General features: G+C 35.8%; 1 protein-coding gene across 2 annotated transcripts in view; it reads right to left on the reverse strand.

The window, feature by feature from the left end:
* The window catches only part of PIK3C3 (phosphatidylinositol 3-kinase catalytic subunit type 3), a 142645-nt gene that overhangs the window by 64284 nt on the left and 60969 nt on the right, over positions 1 to 17392 (reverse strand). For both annotated transcript variants that reach the window (XM_032421464.1, XM_032421465.1), the window contains 4 exons: positions 14586 to 14740; positions 12839 to 12929; positions 6951 to 7018; positions 321 to 426 (listed from right to left, as the gene is read on the reverse strand). In XM_032421464.1, coding sequence (XP_032277355.1) covers positions 321 to 426; positions 6951 to 7018; positions 12839 to 12929; positions 14586 to 14740 — 420 coding nt within the window. The remainder of the gene's footprint in view (positions 1 to 320; positions 427 to 6950; positions 7019 to 12838; positions 12930 to 14585; positions 14741 to 17392) is intronic.

Here is a 17392-nt window from a genome sequence, read left to right on the forward strand (position 1 = left end):
AGGAATAAATACTTTAGGTCTTGTTGGCCATACGGTTTCCATTTCAACTATTCAACTACTATTGCAGTGCATACGTGGCCATAAACATATGAAAACAAATGAACATGACCATGTTCCAATAAAATTTTACGTAGGAACATTGAAATTTGACTTTCACATAATTTTCCTATGTCACAAGATATTCTTCTTCTTTTTATTTTTTTTTTAACCATTTAAAAACATAAAAACCACTCTTAGCTCATGGGACATACCAAAACAGGCAACAGGCCAGATCTGGCCCATGCCCGGTGTTTTTGCCAACCCCCACATGAAATGGTTACCTTCAACAATGCTTGGCTGAATCGTCTCATTACATTCAAGTACATCTCATGGGTCTTTGGGTCTCTTTGCTGAGTGTCTTGATCTTCACATTCCACTATCACATACCTTAAAAATATGTTAAGTCACTCATAAGAGGTGAAATGAGAGTCAGATTCATTTTGTAAATATTTCTACTTCTCCACTCAACCAGGTTAGTTCACATTTGCAAAACTAAATAAATGGAAGCAATGAAATACATTTTTCAATGTGTTTAAAAGTGGAAAATTAGGGCACATACACAATCATTTATAAAAGGTAAATTAATAATAATAATGCCTTAATTTGTATAATATCCTAGATATACTCAAAAGTTTGGCATCAAAAGAAGCATTTTCTCCTAATACTTTATGAGGTACATATAGCATTACCATCTTCAGAAATCATCTAAGCTCACATATCTACCAAGTAACTCACAAACAATATTTTCAAAATCTATGTAATCCTCTTCTAAGACTCTCTTACTCTGAAAACTTCTCTGAAGCTACTCCTCATTAATATACCTCTGCAAAATGAATACAATTTTAAATTTATTTTTCCCATCCAATCTCCCCATTTCTCAAAAATCCATATATAATCTTCCATTTATGTATCATAAAATTGTGGTTTTAGAGGGTTAAAGAGATTTTAAATATATTCTTAAACCTGAACTGCTTATACAACTACCAAATCTTATAGCCAATGATTTGAATTAGATTCTAGAGGCCAATGTTCTCTAACTGTTCTGATAGGAACAAGCCATACTAACAAACACATTTTATATCACAACTCAGGACATATAGCCACATTAGTGCACACAGATGCCCCAAAGTAAAAAAGCTTCACAAAACAATAGTCTATTATATGTTAATATTTGCTACTCTGTTCTTTCTTTAAACAACAAATACTAGATTGTGAACCTGTAAATTGATTTCAGTGGATCATGACATGTAGTTTGAAAAACACAGATCTATCTAGACCAACTTCCTTGTTTCATCAATAGTGAAACTTAAGAGGGGTTGTGTCTTGCCCACAGTACAATCATTAGTTGATTGTAGACCTGAAATCAGAGCCCAGGACATTGGGCTCCTGGGTCAGAACCCTTTCTGTCCTGCTAAGCCTACCCTCACACTATTTTATCTTTAAAAATCACATGAAACTTTTCAACTCCCTAATCTGATAAGTGTTTTTCAAATCTCAAGTCACAGCCACTTATTTTCTTTTATATTATTTCCAGGAAAAAGTACAGTCTGCCAGGAGAAGGTGAAGGTCATGAGAGCAGAAAGCTTACCTGTCTTGTTTACACTATACCCTCAGCACTTCCAGGCCTGGCTCATAATACTCAGCAGGTTATTGCTGAATGAATGAATGACTCAAATCTCATAGATCTAGCCATTATCTCAATGCTAATTCTCAAATATGAATACATATATCCTTTTTATCACACCAAAAGTCTGATTTTGCACTTCTTTGCATGTCCTTTTACATTCATCCACCCTAATTTTCAAGCAGCACGCCCCCTTTCCAAGACACTGTCATTTTTAAGGGAACATGTGTAAAACTGAACTTATCACATTAAATGAGTTATCTTCTATCTCTACTGAATCTACCAATATTCCAGTCATTTGGGCTGGGAATTCTGTTGTAGCGGGGTTTGCAAACTCAAGTTTTCTCAAAAATCAGTCAGGAAACAAATGTTTGAATCACCTGAATACAAAAAAAAGAGAGGTGAGGCAGTAGCCAGACCAGAGAACATAAGCTCTACCTAAAATCATCACTGGCACTTTGTGTTTACTTTGCGGTCCATGCGAGCTCCCATGCCCCTTCTTCAAACATTTGTACTCAATCCGTCACCAGACTCTTGTTGATTTTTCTGTCCTACAAAATGCCTCTCACCATGGTTCTGTACTACTAGCTGGCCAGCACATACCTCTCCCCCGGCCTCTCCAACTCTAAAAAGAAACCCATTACTGCTCAATATAATCATCCTTTTTTTTTCCTTTAAACTATCTTCATAATGTCCCACCTCTATTAACAAAAACACCAATGGTTCTCTCTTATCTACCAGTTTAACACAGATTTTGTGGCCCCAGCATCAGGTTCAAACTTCCACTATCCTCAGTTTACACACGCACACTGCAGTCAGGTCAGTCCCCTAACTACTCCTAGTACGTGCATCCACTTGGTACTTCTGCTCAGGTTGCAGTAATGTCCAGAAATACCTTCCTATCTCCACCTTTCCATATTCTACTCACCCTTCAAGTACAGGACACATTTTCTCTCTTCCAGGAAGTCTTCAAAGACCCTGACAAGTCCCTCCTTCTCTGACTTCCTAGAATAGGCCTAGCCTCTCAGACAACTTGTGCTGATATCACCAAACTGTTTCATGTGTTTAACTCTTAGTTCCCTTCATAGGTTACAGAGAAACCGATGCCACAGGCCACAACTTAAAACTTTTCAGTAGCCCCTGACATACCCATAATAGTCTTATACACAGAAATATTTTAAGGGCTCATAAAAGTAAAAGCCTTCCTCTCCTGGCTTCCAGTACAATGGTTTACTATGATACTAGCAGCTGTTTAAAGTCCTAGAATTGTATAGCCTAGAATTCTCTGTAAAGTGGAATGAAGAACTGAACGATGACACTATTTCCACCATATCATGTTCCCAACAGGAGTTCTAAGCCAAAATTTCAAGAAGGCCCTCTTGAATCTTGAATCAAGAAAGCCTTATAGAGTGGCGCCAGGGTGGCTCAACTGGTTAAGCATCCAGCTCTTGATTTTGGCTCAGGTCATGATCTCAGGGTTGTGAGATCAAGTCCTGCATCGGGCTCTGCACTGGGCATGGAACCTGCTTAAGATTCTCTCTCTTCCTCTCCCTCTTTAAAAAAAAAAAAAAAAAGGAAGAAAGAAAGCAAGCAAGCCAGCCTTCTAGAGCCACAGGATACATACGACTATTTAAAATAGGATTAATTAAAATTAAATAAAAATTAAAAATTCAGTTTTTCACTTACACATTCTACATTTCAGGTGCTCAGTAGCCATATGTGCAACATTATGGATAATTTCCATCACTGCAAAGTTTCACTGGACAACTCCATTCTAGATAAATAAGCTAAGAACAGTTAAGAGAAACTCTTATTTCCTATTTGCAGTATTCCAGAATATTTGGTCATTTCAGGATACTACCCAGGAATGTTAAATAGACAGTGATTCTAAACTATAAAACTGTCAATATACAGTCCTTTTCAAATCCTATTCAGACCTTTCCATCCTTTAAAGTTCTTGACTATCTCCATTACCTTAGTATATTGTCTTTTTCTGTGTGTTTACATAGAAATTCATTTCTAAATGAGTAATACAGATGACCAGAACATGTAGGCTCCCCTGCTTTTGTTCAGATCTCCCTGACCACCAAGTAAACACAATGGCGACAGCTATTTCCTATGACTGAAGGTCTACACTGATGCTCATGATAAAGGTCAAAAAATCTTCCAAACCGAAGTTCTGCTGCAAAAACAAAAGTCCATCTAAAATACAAATGACAACGTCATCTCCAAATATGAAGGCCAAATTTAGATCAAGACTAAATGACCTAGATTTGAATCATTTCTGAATTCTCAGTTCACAGCAGTAAGTAGATTCTACAAAGCACTCTAAGGTATTCCCTTGAAACCTATCATCTTCAAGTAGAAATGCAGACAAAACTGTCCAGGTACCCATTGTAAGATGACATCAGTGGGCTACCTGCTTCCCAGCAATTTTGTTTTGTGGGGTAAATAACCTTTATTACCTTGAAAGGTCTTAAAAGTTATAGAAAAACATGTCAAAGCATCCAAAGTTTACTTTCAATTTCAACATACTGGAATAGCTATAAAATAAAAAACTGGAATGATTTATAGATCCTGATGCCCAACACTTTACAGACTGGAGACTATAACTCCCCTCTGTGGCTTAAAAGGTTGACACTATTCATTTTAAAAGGATTGTCTGCACAACTATAGGCCCCTAAGGATTCAGCCATAGCAGGAATCCCATTTAAATCACTGGAAAGGGAACAAATAAAAAAGGAAATTCAAAAGGTTCGGAAGGAAATAGCACAATCAATTAAAATTTTTATTTTAATACATTTGTTAAAATAAGAGTACGCTTAGAGTGAGAGGCCTTTAAATTGTTACATTTGATTAATATTTTTATACTATTCTGTCCATGTTCAAAGGAAGTGAATGATCATTTTAAACCACCTACTGAAATTATTTTCCATATTTTCACCCGACAATCACAAAAGCAGTGTCTACCAACGTCAGAAGCCCACATCAATAGCTTTTTTCTCCCCATGAGTATTTCTGAAAATGTAATATGCAGACTGTAAATAGAGGAAAAACAATTACTCCTCAGAGAAGGAGCAGACATAGCACATGCTATTGCTTCAATGAATCAGAGATATAGCGGGAAAACACAAATCAAATCTAAGTTTGATGGAATGCTTGTAAGACTGGGAGTTGGAGCTGCACTTTGTTTATTGTCTATGGAGAAAACAAAGCACTCTTTCTGAATGGAAAACTGTTGCCTTGCTGGAAATTGCTCATCTAATAGGTTTCCTACTGTTTAGCTGCTTTTACAATGGTTTGAAAACTCTTCCTACTTGAAATAAGAAATCAAGGGTTCTATCACAACTAATTTCAGATTTTACAATGAAATCTGGTCTATAGTCAAATCCGAAGAATACATAATTTCAAAACACCACATAATCAGTATATGCACACATAGCTCTTACAACAGTGACTACTCTAGACTATAAATTCTGAGCCAGAGAAAACTTTTCATGAATACTGCAAGAAAATAAAAATACCTATAAAGGAATTCTCAGTAAATGATTTAAAAAATATATAAAATCATAATTTTAAAATACCTAAGAAGCTTACATGCTGAGTGCTATATTTTTTTTTATTTCCTTTTAAATATTTACTTAGATGTTCATGAGGAAATTTTCCATAACACCAGTGAATAGATATACACTTAAGAATTCAGACTGGAATATGGAGAACATTAAGAAGCAAGAGATTACATTAAAAGGAAATAGTAGCTATTTGGTATTATGAGAATTGCCAAGTAAACTTTTCAAAGTAAAAAGAGCGATTAACAACTAGCCAAAACATTCTGTGGGTATTTTTCAAGGACATACTAACATTTACTGTGAGAGAAATGTAGTTTTATGAATATTATATTAAACTGCTAAAATAAAAATAAAGAGGTATTTTTCTTTCTATTACTAGGACCAACAGGAAAAAAAAATTACAGGTTCCAAAGCGGTGGGGGGAAAAATGACAGATTTAGTTAAGATTGTTGATAGCAGTTTTTCTTCACTGTAAAGGGAACCATAAAGGTTGAAACTAAACAATTATTTACTGCATATGTACATTAACAGACAGCTGTGTTTGTTAAAGAACTTCTCTGGTTTAGTTGCATATTTCTTGGCTACAAGGGCAGTGTCCAGAAAACTGTTATGTTTGGAGAGTGGTAGAATGAAATTAACGATTGATTTGACCTACAGGACAGTTTTCCAAACTCAGTCTAAAACAAGACAGTACTTTGTTTAATTTCTTCATGGAAAGCAAAATGCCTCATTGTACTTCAAAAATAATGAGCTTTCAGAATGGATATCAGTTCATTTCTATTGTTTAAGTAAACCCAATAAATCAGGCAGTATTTTAGATGAGAAACGATTTCCACGGTTAAATACTATCAAGTATGTCAATAAGTTTAAAAATGTTTCTGAACGTACAGAGGCTTCAGGTAGGGTTTGCCCAGCTGGCTCGGCCCTTTGTTTGCTCTATAAAACTGGAGAAGGCTCTCTTGTCTAGTGTTTAATCCTAGTGCTTTCTTTTATTGAACCAAAATATTGCTCATTGTGGCTTAAGCTACTTGTCCTTTACACCTAAATATTCTGTGACGGATACAGGGAGCCAGGCTTCATACTCCTTGTGTCTCAAGAAGTCAGTCAGCCTTTCTATGGCCTTAGCTGCTCTTCCCTTCACCTCACTCAGGTACCTGTCTCATGTAAAACAGAGATACTTCTACTTGCCCCATTTAACTTCATGGGGACAAGGGAGAAAAGGTCATTGAAAGTATTCTGTAAATAGCAAAGTGCTAAATAAACGATCTAATTCTAACTGAGGTGCCACCAAGTTTGCCTCTGCCTCAGTTTCCTCATCCATGAGAGAAGTACCTTCAAATTCCAGCTTCCTGTTTTTGCATGATTCCAATGCTGTGGTAAATAATGTGAAAATACATACTCCTGAAGGATTGTGAGGAATCATACTAACACTACTTAAATAGCATAAGAGGCAAATAGATATCAAACTGCAAAACCTATTACCTTACCCAGTTTTATCTTAGATCCTGGAAAGTCAGTGAAGGGAAGAGAAACAGTAGTGCTAACAAGCATTTCCATGAACACAGTTGTAAAGAAATACAGCCAGGTAGATGCAAATACTACATTTAGGCTTTTGATGACTTCTCATCCCTTATTTTAAATTGCCTTTACATTTATAGTATGGGAAAAAATAGTCCTAACCAGAAATCAGAAAATAAAAAGAAAGCTATTTCACATACCAGTATAAATAATTAGCCAGTGTTGAGTTTTTGCAGGCTCTTGATATCAAGAAGGTGCAGAGATCTTGCTGAAAGAATTAAAAGAAATGTATATTTATTACCATCTGCTTTAACAAGGGGGAAAAGAAGAGAGTCTACATTTGTCTATCAGTTTTCATCTATATATCTCTTGTCACAGATCATATTTTTACACATCTATGTATCCCTCCATCCTTCCATCCAATATTTATTCTAAATTAGGCAATATATGAGAGGCTAACGACACCATGGTTCACAGAGTTACTTGTCCTGCTGAAGTTTAACATTTAGTGGAGAAGAGAGACATCAAAGAAATTCAGAGAAATAATTTAGATCAGGAAGTCACAAAAGGCAGCAATGGGGATATGATATCAGGCAAGACCAAAATGACACTATGGACAGAGGCCCTAAACTTGACTGTTCAAGAAATTTTAAAAAGGCCGAGCATAGCTAAAATTCGGTGAACATGAAAGTAAAGGAGGCTAAAAAGGTAGGCAAAGCCCAATTGTGCAAGACCTTTAAGGTCACACTATTGCATATGGATTTTGTTTGCAAAGCAATGGATACTGCATAAAAGATCTTAAGCAGGGGAGTGAGATGATCTGATTTCCATTTTATGAAAACGACTCCAGCTGCTCTGAGAAGTAGAGGCCTGAGATCAGTTAGAAGGCTATTACAGGAGTATAAGAGTGAACCGTAGGAGCAGAGACAGAGAGAAATAGACAGATTTTTAAAACATTTGGGAAGTATAATTAATAAGACTTGCTGATGGAAAGGAGGGAAGAAGGAAAGAAAGGAATTGCCAGTAACTCCCAAATTTATGGATTTAGCAAATGGGTTGATTTGCTACGTCACAGATGGAAATTCCAACTGAGGAACAGGCTGGAGTGTGGGGAGAGAATTGTATTTTGAAATATTAACTTTGAAATGCCTGTCAGATATACAATGGAGATCAATAGGGTTTTGGATATATGAATTTAGAACTCAGATGAGAGAAATGTACGAGACATATAAATTTGAGTTTATCAGTACAGCCTGGGGCAAGAGTATAAATTGAGAATAGAAGAGGACCTTGAGGAACATTAAGATGTCAGGCTGCAGAGAAAGTGCTGACAAAGGAAACTGAGAAGGCACAGCCAGAGAGCGGGAGAGGAAAACACAGGTCGTACGGTAACATCTAGACCATGAGAAGAGTCCTTCAAGAAGGGAGCCATTTACTTTGCTGAATACTGCAAACAGGAACTGAGAAGTATACATAATCATAAACATTAAAGTTATTTTCTACTTTAGCAAAGTAAGTTTTGAGTTAACAATGGGAAGCAAAGGCCAGAATGATGTGGATTAAAGACTGGGGAAAAAAAAAAAAAAGGAAGAAGAGTCAGTATGTACAAACAACTCCTTTTAGAAGCCTGATCTTATTTAAAGGGAAGTAAGAAGATAAGGTGCTGTTTCAAAGGATGTGGTGTAAGGGAGAATTTTTGTTTTGTTCTGTTTCGTTTCTGAATTTTTCAGATGGGAGATACTGACATAGTTGAGTATTTCTACCGGGAAAAGAAGAGAACATATCTTTGAAGGGAGTTATATTTCTTCTGTATAAGAAAACAGAAGGCCAGAATGAAAAAGGATTCACCTCTGTAAATCTGGTGATGGGAAATTGAGACCATTCTTACCTAGTGACTTCTATTTGTTTCCACTAAGTATGAAGCAGGGCATGAAGAACAGAACAGAAAAAGTACGAAAGAGCCACTGCAGAGCAGGGAGAGCAGCCCACCCAGAGAAATGTAAGATGGCAGACAGTGTTGTGTCCGCCTGGTGTCGGTGCTCATGAATTCACAGTGATGCCAACATGACAGGCTACATGCTTTTCTTCAGCAATATTCAGGCACAGAGCAATTAGGTAATTAATTAGGCTTATCAAGGGTAGAGATTTTACCAGGGGAACTGAAAGTACTAATAAAAGAATGATTATAATGCTGAGCCATGGGATTAAAGCTATATTCAGAGGAAAGCAAATATTGAAGGGGGTTGATGAACAAAGAAAGGGGTAGAGATCAATGGATTAGAAGATTCTATGTGGTGGGGGTATCTCAGAAAGTAAGCTAAAGTAATAAAAGGTTGTTATCACAAAGCAGATATACCAGTGCTTTCAGAAGTGGCAAGAATCTTATCTCTAATTTTAGAGCTAAAGATTTTAAATGTGCAACATTTAAAAACCCAGTAGGGAAATGCCTCAATCAGAAAGCCATAATAATGAATCCATGAATTTAACAGGTAGAATCTAAGCCTAAAGTTTATCTTTGACTTTATGAGAAGGATATTATGCTTTTATATAATTTTATATATATTATATCTATTTAAATAGAAAACACAGATTGATTTGATACTTTTTTTTTCACTAAAGAACTATTTACAGAGCATAGGCAGGGAAGAATTAAATTTAAAAACATTTGTGAGGGGAGCCTGGGTGGTTCAGTCAGTTGAGCATCTGACTTTACCTCAGGTCATGATCTCAGGGTCCTGGGACTGAACCCCACATCGGGCTACCCACATAGCAGGGAATCTGTTTCTCCGTCTCCCTTTGCCTCTCCCCCTACTCATGCTCTCTCTTTCACTCTAATAAATAAATAAAATCTTTTAAAAAATAAAATAAAAAACATATGTGAAACAAGAAACCTGTACTATAAATTTTTAAACTCAATTTGGGTGAGCAATTTATAAAATTTTAAAACAACTAGAAGAAAAAAATGTGCTTTAGGAAAAAAGAAAATGATCTCATATTGAAGGTCAGAGATATAAAAAGAAATGGTAAATACCTCTAAATAGTTACTGATTGTATACATTAATAATATTATCTAATTAGGGAGTTAAATTAAGTCACTGGGTAAAAGTGACATACAAGTAAAGAGGTATACTGTTTTGGAGAAGGATAATACTTCTTATGCCAAACTTAAAGGATGGGTGTTAAAATATCTAGCATAGCCAGTAAAAGAATTGATAGAGACAATATAACCTCCAAGCTGAGGAGGGAGGCAAAGGATAGGGAGGGGACCCAGCCAAATACAGGCAAAGGAAAAATGTGTAAGAATAGAAAGTACCACCACTGGGCGCCTGGGTGGCTCAGATGGTTAAGCATCTGCCTTCGGCTCAGGTCATGATCCCAGGGTCCTGGGATCGAGTCCCGCATCGGGCTCTCTGCTCCTTGGGAGCCTGCTTCTCCCTCTGCCTCTCTCTCTCTCTGTCTCTCATGAATAAATAAATAAAAAATCTTTAAAAAAAAAAAAAAAAAGAAAGTACCACCACTTATGACGATGAAATCAATCCAAGTATAGCTCTAATCACAATAAAAATGGGGGAAAAGTTCCAGTTAAAAGACAATAGTGTTAAGCTGTATTAAAAAACGTAATCTAGCTATATGATGTTTTCCAGAGATAAACCTAAATATAAGGCCCCAGAAATACTGAAATGAAAGGACTAAAAAGTATACCAGTGAATACTAACCAAGACAAAATTCTATTACTATCAGACAAAACAGACTTTAAAGCAAAAAATATGACTCGACATAATGAAGGTTACTAATAAACACTGATAAAAGATTCAATTTACTTGAATGCACCTAATAAAATAGTTTCAAAATATTTAAAGCAAACATCAACAGAAAAAGAAGGAGAAACTGACAATTCCACCATCTACAGGGGGAATTTTACCCTAATTCTTAAGAGATCAAGCACAGAAAAACATCAGGAAAGGGTTCATTTACACAGTGAATGAGCTTGCCCTAGTGACATACATACAATGGTGTACCCAACAATTGGGGAATATATCTTCTTTTCAAATATCCAGGGAATTTATGGAAAATGACCATATTTGAGCAATGAGACTCGAGTGTCTATCTTCTTTCTAATGTTTGGCCATACATGCATAGTGGTTTCCTAAAACTCCAAGAACAGGGAAAGGAAAGGGGAAGAAAGTGAGACAATCCTCAGGTGTCAGAGAGGAGACAAGAATATTGGTATCTGCAGTGAAAAGCGGGGGAATTTCAGCTTGGCCGGATGCCACCTGACATCTCCAAACACTGAATTGTTTACAGGTCTCTTAAAGGTGATGACTGCTGGTACAGTATTATTATTACTCTGCTGGGGGCAGTGGAGGAAGGGGGAGGCGGAAAAAAATACTCAAAATGAGTCCCAGTGCTTTCTGAGATAGCTTGAATTACCTATTCAGCTGAGAAAAGACAAAATGGCTTAATCATTCTGTAATAATAACAGGCTCAACAGTCACAAGAGAAATATCAGAAATATATAAAAACTATTTTTATTCTTAGTCTAAAAGTTCTGAGTCATAGTGTGTAAAACTGTATTCTGAATATAACATTCAGAATCCAATCACTTCAAACAATCTTCAGTGTAAACTACCCTAGTTGAAGCCACCAACAAGTCTCACGTGGATTATTTCAAGAGCTTCCAAGTAAAAGTCATTTGATAACATGGCCTCCAAGACTCCTGCTCTTTCTCTGACTCATTCTTTTACCATGTTCCCTTCCGCTCACTCCCCAGAGGCAGGCATCCTCTGCTGTTCTTCACACTTAAGCTCTGGTCCTCAAGCCTCTATATTTGCTGTTCCCTCTGCCTGATACACTCCTCTCCCCAGACCACTCACATGGTTATTCCCTCGCCTATATCACCTTTACAAAAGATGTCACTTTTCCAGGGAGGCCTTCCCTGACCACTTTTCAAAATTGCAACTGTCTAACCCTATCCAACACCCCCTCTATCACCTTTCTCTGATTTATTTTTCTCCTTAGAAAGTAGATATCATTATCTCTTCTACTATATATAAATATTATTGACTACAAACACTAGGATGTAAGCTCCGTGAAGACAAAGATTTTGACCATTTTGTTCTCTACCTCCAGCATCTTGAATATTTCTGGCACATAATAAGAGCTCAAAACATATGTGTGAAAGAATGAATTACTGAATCAGTATATCTGTACCTTAGATTTGACAAGGCAAAACAATTACACTGGAGCTGAATGGTTTCTTAAAGGGCTCCCTTAAGGATTCTATGATCCTGTAATTTAAAATTCTTTTTTCAGTATTTTCTCTTGTATCAAAAGGTAGGCAGATATCAAACTCTGGTTAAGAGTTAATGATAAAAGCAAGAGTCATTCAGTCATCAACATTAACTTCTAAAATCTGACTAAAAGCAATATATGTGTGTGTGTGTGTGTGTGTATACACATTTTTAAAAATCAACTTTACTTTCTAGTATCAAAGCATGTATTATTTGTTTTCAACATCAGAGGTGTGAAAGGTTCTCAAATTAGAAGTCTTAGGGAGAAATTCAAGAACATACTACATCAGTTTCTGCATATGTACTTCCAAATGTACCTCTCAGAGTAGCAGTAGCCTATTTGGCCTGTTTTAACTCAAAAATCAGTCTAATTATTTAGAAAGATTTCACTTAATTTTTCTGTATGAGTTAAAAACAGCTACTTAGTATATAATCCCTAGTATCAAAGTCATACATTTCTAGAATGTAATCACAAACACCGACAATTACAGTAATGTTCCTAAATATGTTAACAATAAATAGTCTGAGTTTCCTTAATAAAATATTTAAGCCCAGTTTATTTTCATATTGCGTATTAATCCATTTATATGCCCAAAGCACCAATAAAATGCCTTGAATTGAAGATTATCTGGCACTTTTTGCTGAGAAGAAAAGTCATAAACATGCATCATATAACAAGTTATTTAATAAAGTTGTAATATTTTGTTTATTAATCAAAATCAATGTTTTAAAGACCAACATAAAATGTTTATCTGGTAAGATAGCTCCTGTAGAAACTTGAAAAGCTTTGTACTCACCTCTAGATTTTCACCATCTGAACTGTCCTTTGTTTTAGCTGCAGGAGGAGGGGAAGACACTGGAGGAAGAGGGCTGGTTATAATTTGGGAGCTGAAAAAATAAAGGAGATATCAACTGATATGTAAAATATTCTGTCTGTAAGAGAAGATATACATTTTTTAGCACAGTTCACCTCAGTTTTGTCTGGTTAAAGCATCACTTCTAAAGTGTATTCTGTGCAACACTAGAGTCACATTATGTCCTAGAAAAAGCCTACAATTAAAAAATATGGGTAACAGCCTCTTGGAAGATTTTTGTGCAAGCTGGTATATTACAGGTTTTTGACAAGTACTGTAGTGTTTTTTTAAAGTCCATTTTAATTTAAGCCAGCATTTCTCAAACATATCTGGCCACAAGACCATCCCATCTCTTTTTTATCTTTTAAAAAACATATAAACTAGTGACCGGCAGACCATAATTTGGGAAATACTGGGTTACATTTTACATCTTGTCATAAAATCTTAATAGACTTCTAGTAAAATATTCTAGGTGGCATAAGGGAGGAAGAAGGTAAATAAGCAAGCATGACTGGAGAGTGAAGGCCTCTAACGTATGGTGGGAGACAAAGTAAGGGGGGGGGCGTTTCTTCTCTTAAAAACAGAAAAATATAAAGCAGCCTACAGAAGAAAAAATGATTTTTCCCATTTTTCAGTTCTTCTTCAAATGAAACACAGAAGATAAAAAACAGCAGTATCACAATCATAATGAAAAATTCAGAAATACAATCTTGAGCTCATGCGGTAATTGTAATTGGACTAATTCAGCAAATCTGAATTCTAGACCTCATCTGTCATTAATAAATCTCATGACCTTCACAATATAAATTTATTACTGAGCCTCAGGTTTCTCACCTAAAGGTTCCATTTATCTCAAATTTTAAGACTTTATGAAAAGCAAAATGGCAAAGTATAAACAACATGGGCTTTGGAGTCAACTCTACCATTTGCAGGATAGAAGACTCTGGACAATTAACTTCTTGTTCAGTCCTTCATCTCTGAATTAGGGATATGAACACCTACTTCAGAGGATTATTAAAATGAGTTAATGTATGTGGACCACCTCACAGTGTCTGCTACAGAGGTATGAGTTCTTAATTGTTGTTATTATTGTTAATAGCTTTTAATTCAAGTACCATGCTACTTTTTTATTTTAACTACTAAAAAGGTGAAAAGCGGCCAATAAAACATACAATAAAGTATTTGAGCCCACTAACATGCCCCATCCTTCATTTTATTTTTGCTTGAACAGTAATAGTATCTAGCCCTTACTGAGTAGTATCCTAAAGGCTTTAGTATATTAACTCATTTAATCTTCCAAGAACCCTCAAAGATCAGTTACTGTTATTATATCCCCATTTTTAAGATGAGAAACTGGGGCCACACGGAGAATATGCACCTTCCACAAGTTTACACAGCTAGTAAGTGGCAGAGTGAAGATTTTCACTCCAGGTATTCTGACTCCACAGCTTGCAAAACACTGCTCTGCAATACAGTAATTTGTGCTCTGTGAGTATACATACCACATTCACTGGTAAAACTTTAAACTTAGTACCAACTATGGTTTGGTACATCTGGAGAAAAAGGAAAGAAGTCTGAAAAGGGGGGAGACTACTAGATTTGAAAATAAGTCCTCCCCCCAGTCTACGGCCATACCACCCTGAACGCACCCGATCTCTTCTGAAAATAAGTCCTCCCTGGATATCCATACCTATCTATTTCTGCAGAATTTATTCCAGAATTTGACACAGTCTCTGACACTGAACCCTGACTATCCTTCTTGGTAGGTTCTAATCCATTCTTTATGTCATCAAAATTTTCATATTTGAGAGCTTGGACCAGTTGTAATAGGTACATCAACAAATCCTGGAAAACAAACACACACACAAAAAAATAAGCTAATATTAGAAAAACAAATGCAATAGGATTATAGACATCATTTATTCCTAAATATCAAGAGAACAGCTTTGTTTCGTCTACCACTTATCAGCTGTGTTACCTTTGGCAAGTTACTAGGCTATTTAAGCTCTTGGTGCCTCACTGGGTCCTCATCTGTAAAATGGACATAATCATATATACCTTAGAGATGAGTTGTGAGGATTAAATCAATTAATAGAAAAAAGTCATAGAACAGTGCCTGGCACAGAGTAAATGGCCAATAAATGCCTTGTTTATTTTTTTTATTTTAAAGATTTTATTTATTTGACAGAGAGAGAAAGAGAGCAAGAGAGCACAAGCAGGGGGAGCGGCAGAGGGAGAGGGAGAAGTAGGCTCCCTGCTCTGGAGCCTGACTCAGGGTTTGATCCCAGGACCCTGAGGTCATGACCTGAGCCGAAGGCAGACACTTAAGAGACTGAGCCACCCAGGCGCCGCTAAATGCCAAAAAGTAGAGCAAAAAACAAAAACAAGGATTAAGATGGTTCATGTAAAACTAAGAAATTAAAGAAGGATCCTTTTCTCAGCAATAGGTCAGATAACAGCATTTTATGTCTACGATTTCGTAAGAAACTCCAAATTTTCAAGTTCTAAAAGAACTTCTGTTTCATAAGCTTTTCTGGTTAGGACTTTTTTGAATCTTGAGTTCTTTTTTTTTTTTTCCTTGAGAGCTCAGATTTTAGAGAATTTGCATTGCTTCTTAAATGAAAAATCCTATAAAACAGACATTTTAATTTTAACACTCTTGGTTAAGGGAAAAGCTTACTTTCCTGCCAACTAGCAACAATGGCTTAAAGAAAACAAATACCTAAGCCTAAATTTCCCATACTGCTATTGACAATCAACGGGATAATTAGGACTCAAAGTGTCAACAAAGTAGTTTTTACTTTTCTGAGTTTTCCTTCAACGTAAAAAGACTCTTTAGGTTTAATATTTAGGATGGAAATGTTTCCTGTCATACTCTCTATAAATGTCATACTTTCTTGGCCTTTCCCAATGAATATTAAGAAAACTCCAAAAATCTCACTTTTAAAAATAATTACAAACTGAAGAAATTCACAAAACTCCAAACACTTCTTAAAAGTATCATTACCGTCGAGTTCCCGTTGCCACTCACCCAGTTGGCCCCTCAAAACTCATAATTAGGTAACTGTTGAGACTTGGTGACCACCACCTCAATCTCAAGTCTCCTCTTTAAGCCAACAAACCAAATAAAATCCCCTGTCAAAACTTCAGGGCTCACACTTTCCTTCCCTATTTGTAACAACTATAGAGTTTGTACTTATTTGCTAAATTATTTACCCTTGGTCTTCTCCAGTTTATTACATACATCATGAGGACAAAGACCACTTCCAACAACCTATTTTCCTTTACTTAATACCATACTATATTTCTTTTTTTCATAATTTTTTCTTACATTAACAGTCAACATTTTTATCATTATCTAAATACTGACAAAGAATAATACACAAGATTTCACCATTAAATATGATTTTGTCACAAAAAAATTAAATGAAAGGTTAACAGGCTTATTCATTCATATTCAAATATATCAATGTCAGTGGCCCGAGAAAACAAATGACTCTGTATCAAAGCACTTCTTAGTGTTCTCTTTTTAATTGGAGCAATAACCATCTCTTCTTTTGAGACTTATGACATTTAATAGCAATAGGCATGCTTTTTCTAAGAAAAAAAGTGAATTAAATAACAGAAAGTTGATTAATACATTTAATGACAAGTATCCTTCTCAGGAGGTGTAAGTAACTAAGCTTCACTGCTAGCTTTCCTTACCAAGGCATGCTTCAAAAATGCTGCTGAATATACCACCTGTTATGATTTCCCCATTATAGAAGACTTACCACATGAAATTAAAAAGGCTGTATCGAATTCAGAAGAAAACCTTCCTCTTTTTATGTCACTCATTACTATCTGATTTGTTGGCATGATATTCTATAGTCAAACTGTACTTTCCTTCATTTGTACAAAGTCTGTTTGCTCATTATATAGTCACATCTTGAAAAACTTAAAATTCTCCCGAGCATGAAGGACATAAGCATCCGAGTAAAACAAAAGAAAAAAAAAATCAGGTTTCCGACTGAGGCAATTCAGTAAAAATTTCCCAAGAGCTATGGAATATTATCTAGATAGTGATCACCATTCCTCTTGGTAACAAGTTAGTTCGAATGCTTCAGAGTGCACAGACAGAGTTCCATGTCAAAAATCACTCACTTCCCATTTCTTACTGAATTAAGAGTAATTCTTCACATAGGCATTTACAGTTAGAAAGACATGGTTTCTGGTTTCTGATCTTACTTCCTGAACGGCTAGCTACATATATCCTACGTTCCTGTTAAAGTGAAATACTTTCTATTTTTCTTCTACTTTTCATTCTCCTTGCCTTTGCTCATACAGGTCTCCACTTAAAATGTAAATTCATGTCTAACTGTGAAAATCCACTCTTCCTTCAAAATCTATCTCAAATACTGCTTCCTCCTCAAGTTCTATGGGGCATCTCTCCTTTTGAGCCACATAGCAATAAGAAATATGGCTTTTAAAAAAATTCCTAAATAGAATATTAGCAAA

The sequence above is a fragment of the Phoca vitulina genome, unplaced genomic scaffold (genome assembly GCF_004348235.1).
Source record: "Phoca vitulina isolate PV1807 unplaced genomic scaffold, GSC_HSeal_1.0 scaffold24, whole genome shotgun sequence".
NCBI lineage: Eukaryota > Metazoa > Chordata > Mammalia > Carnivora > Phocidae > Phoca > Phoca vitulina.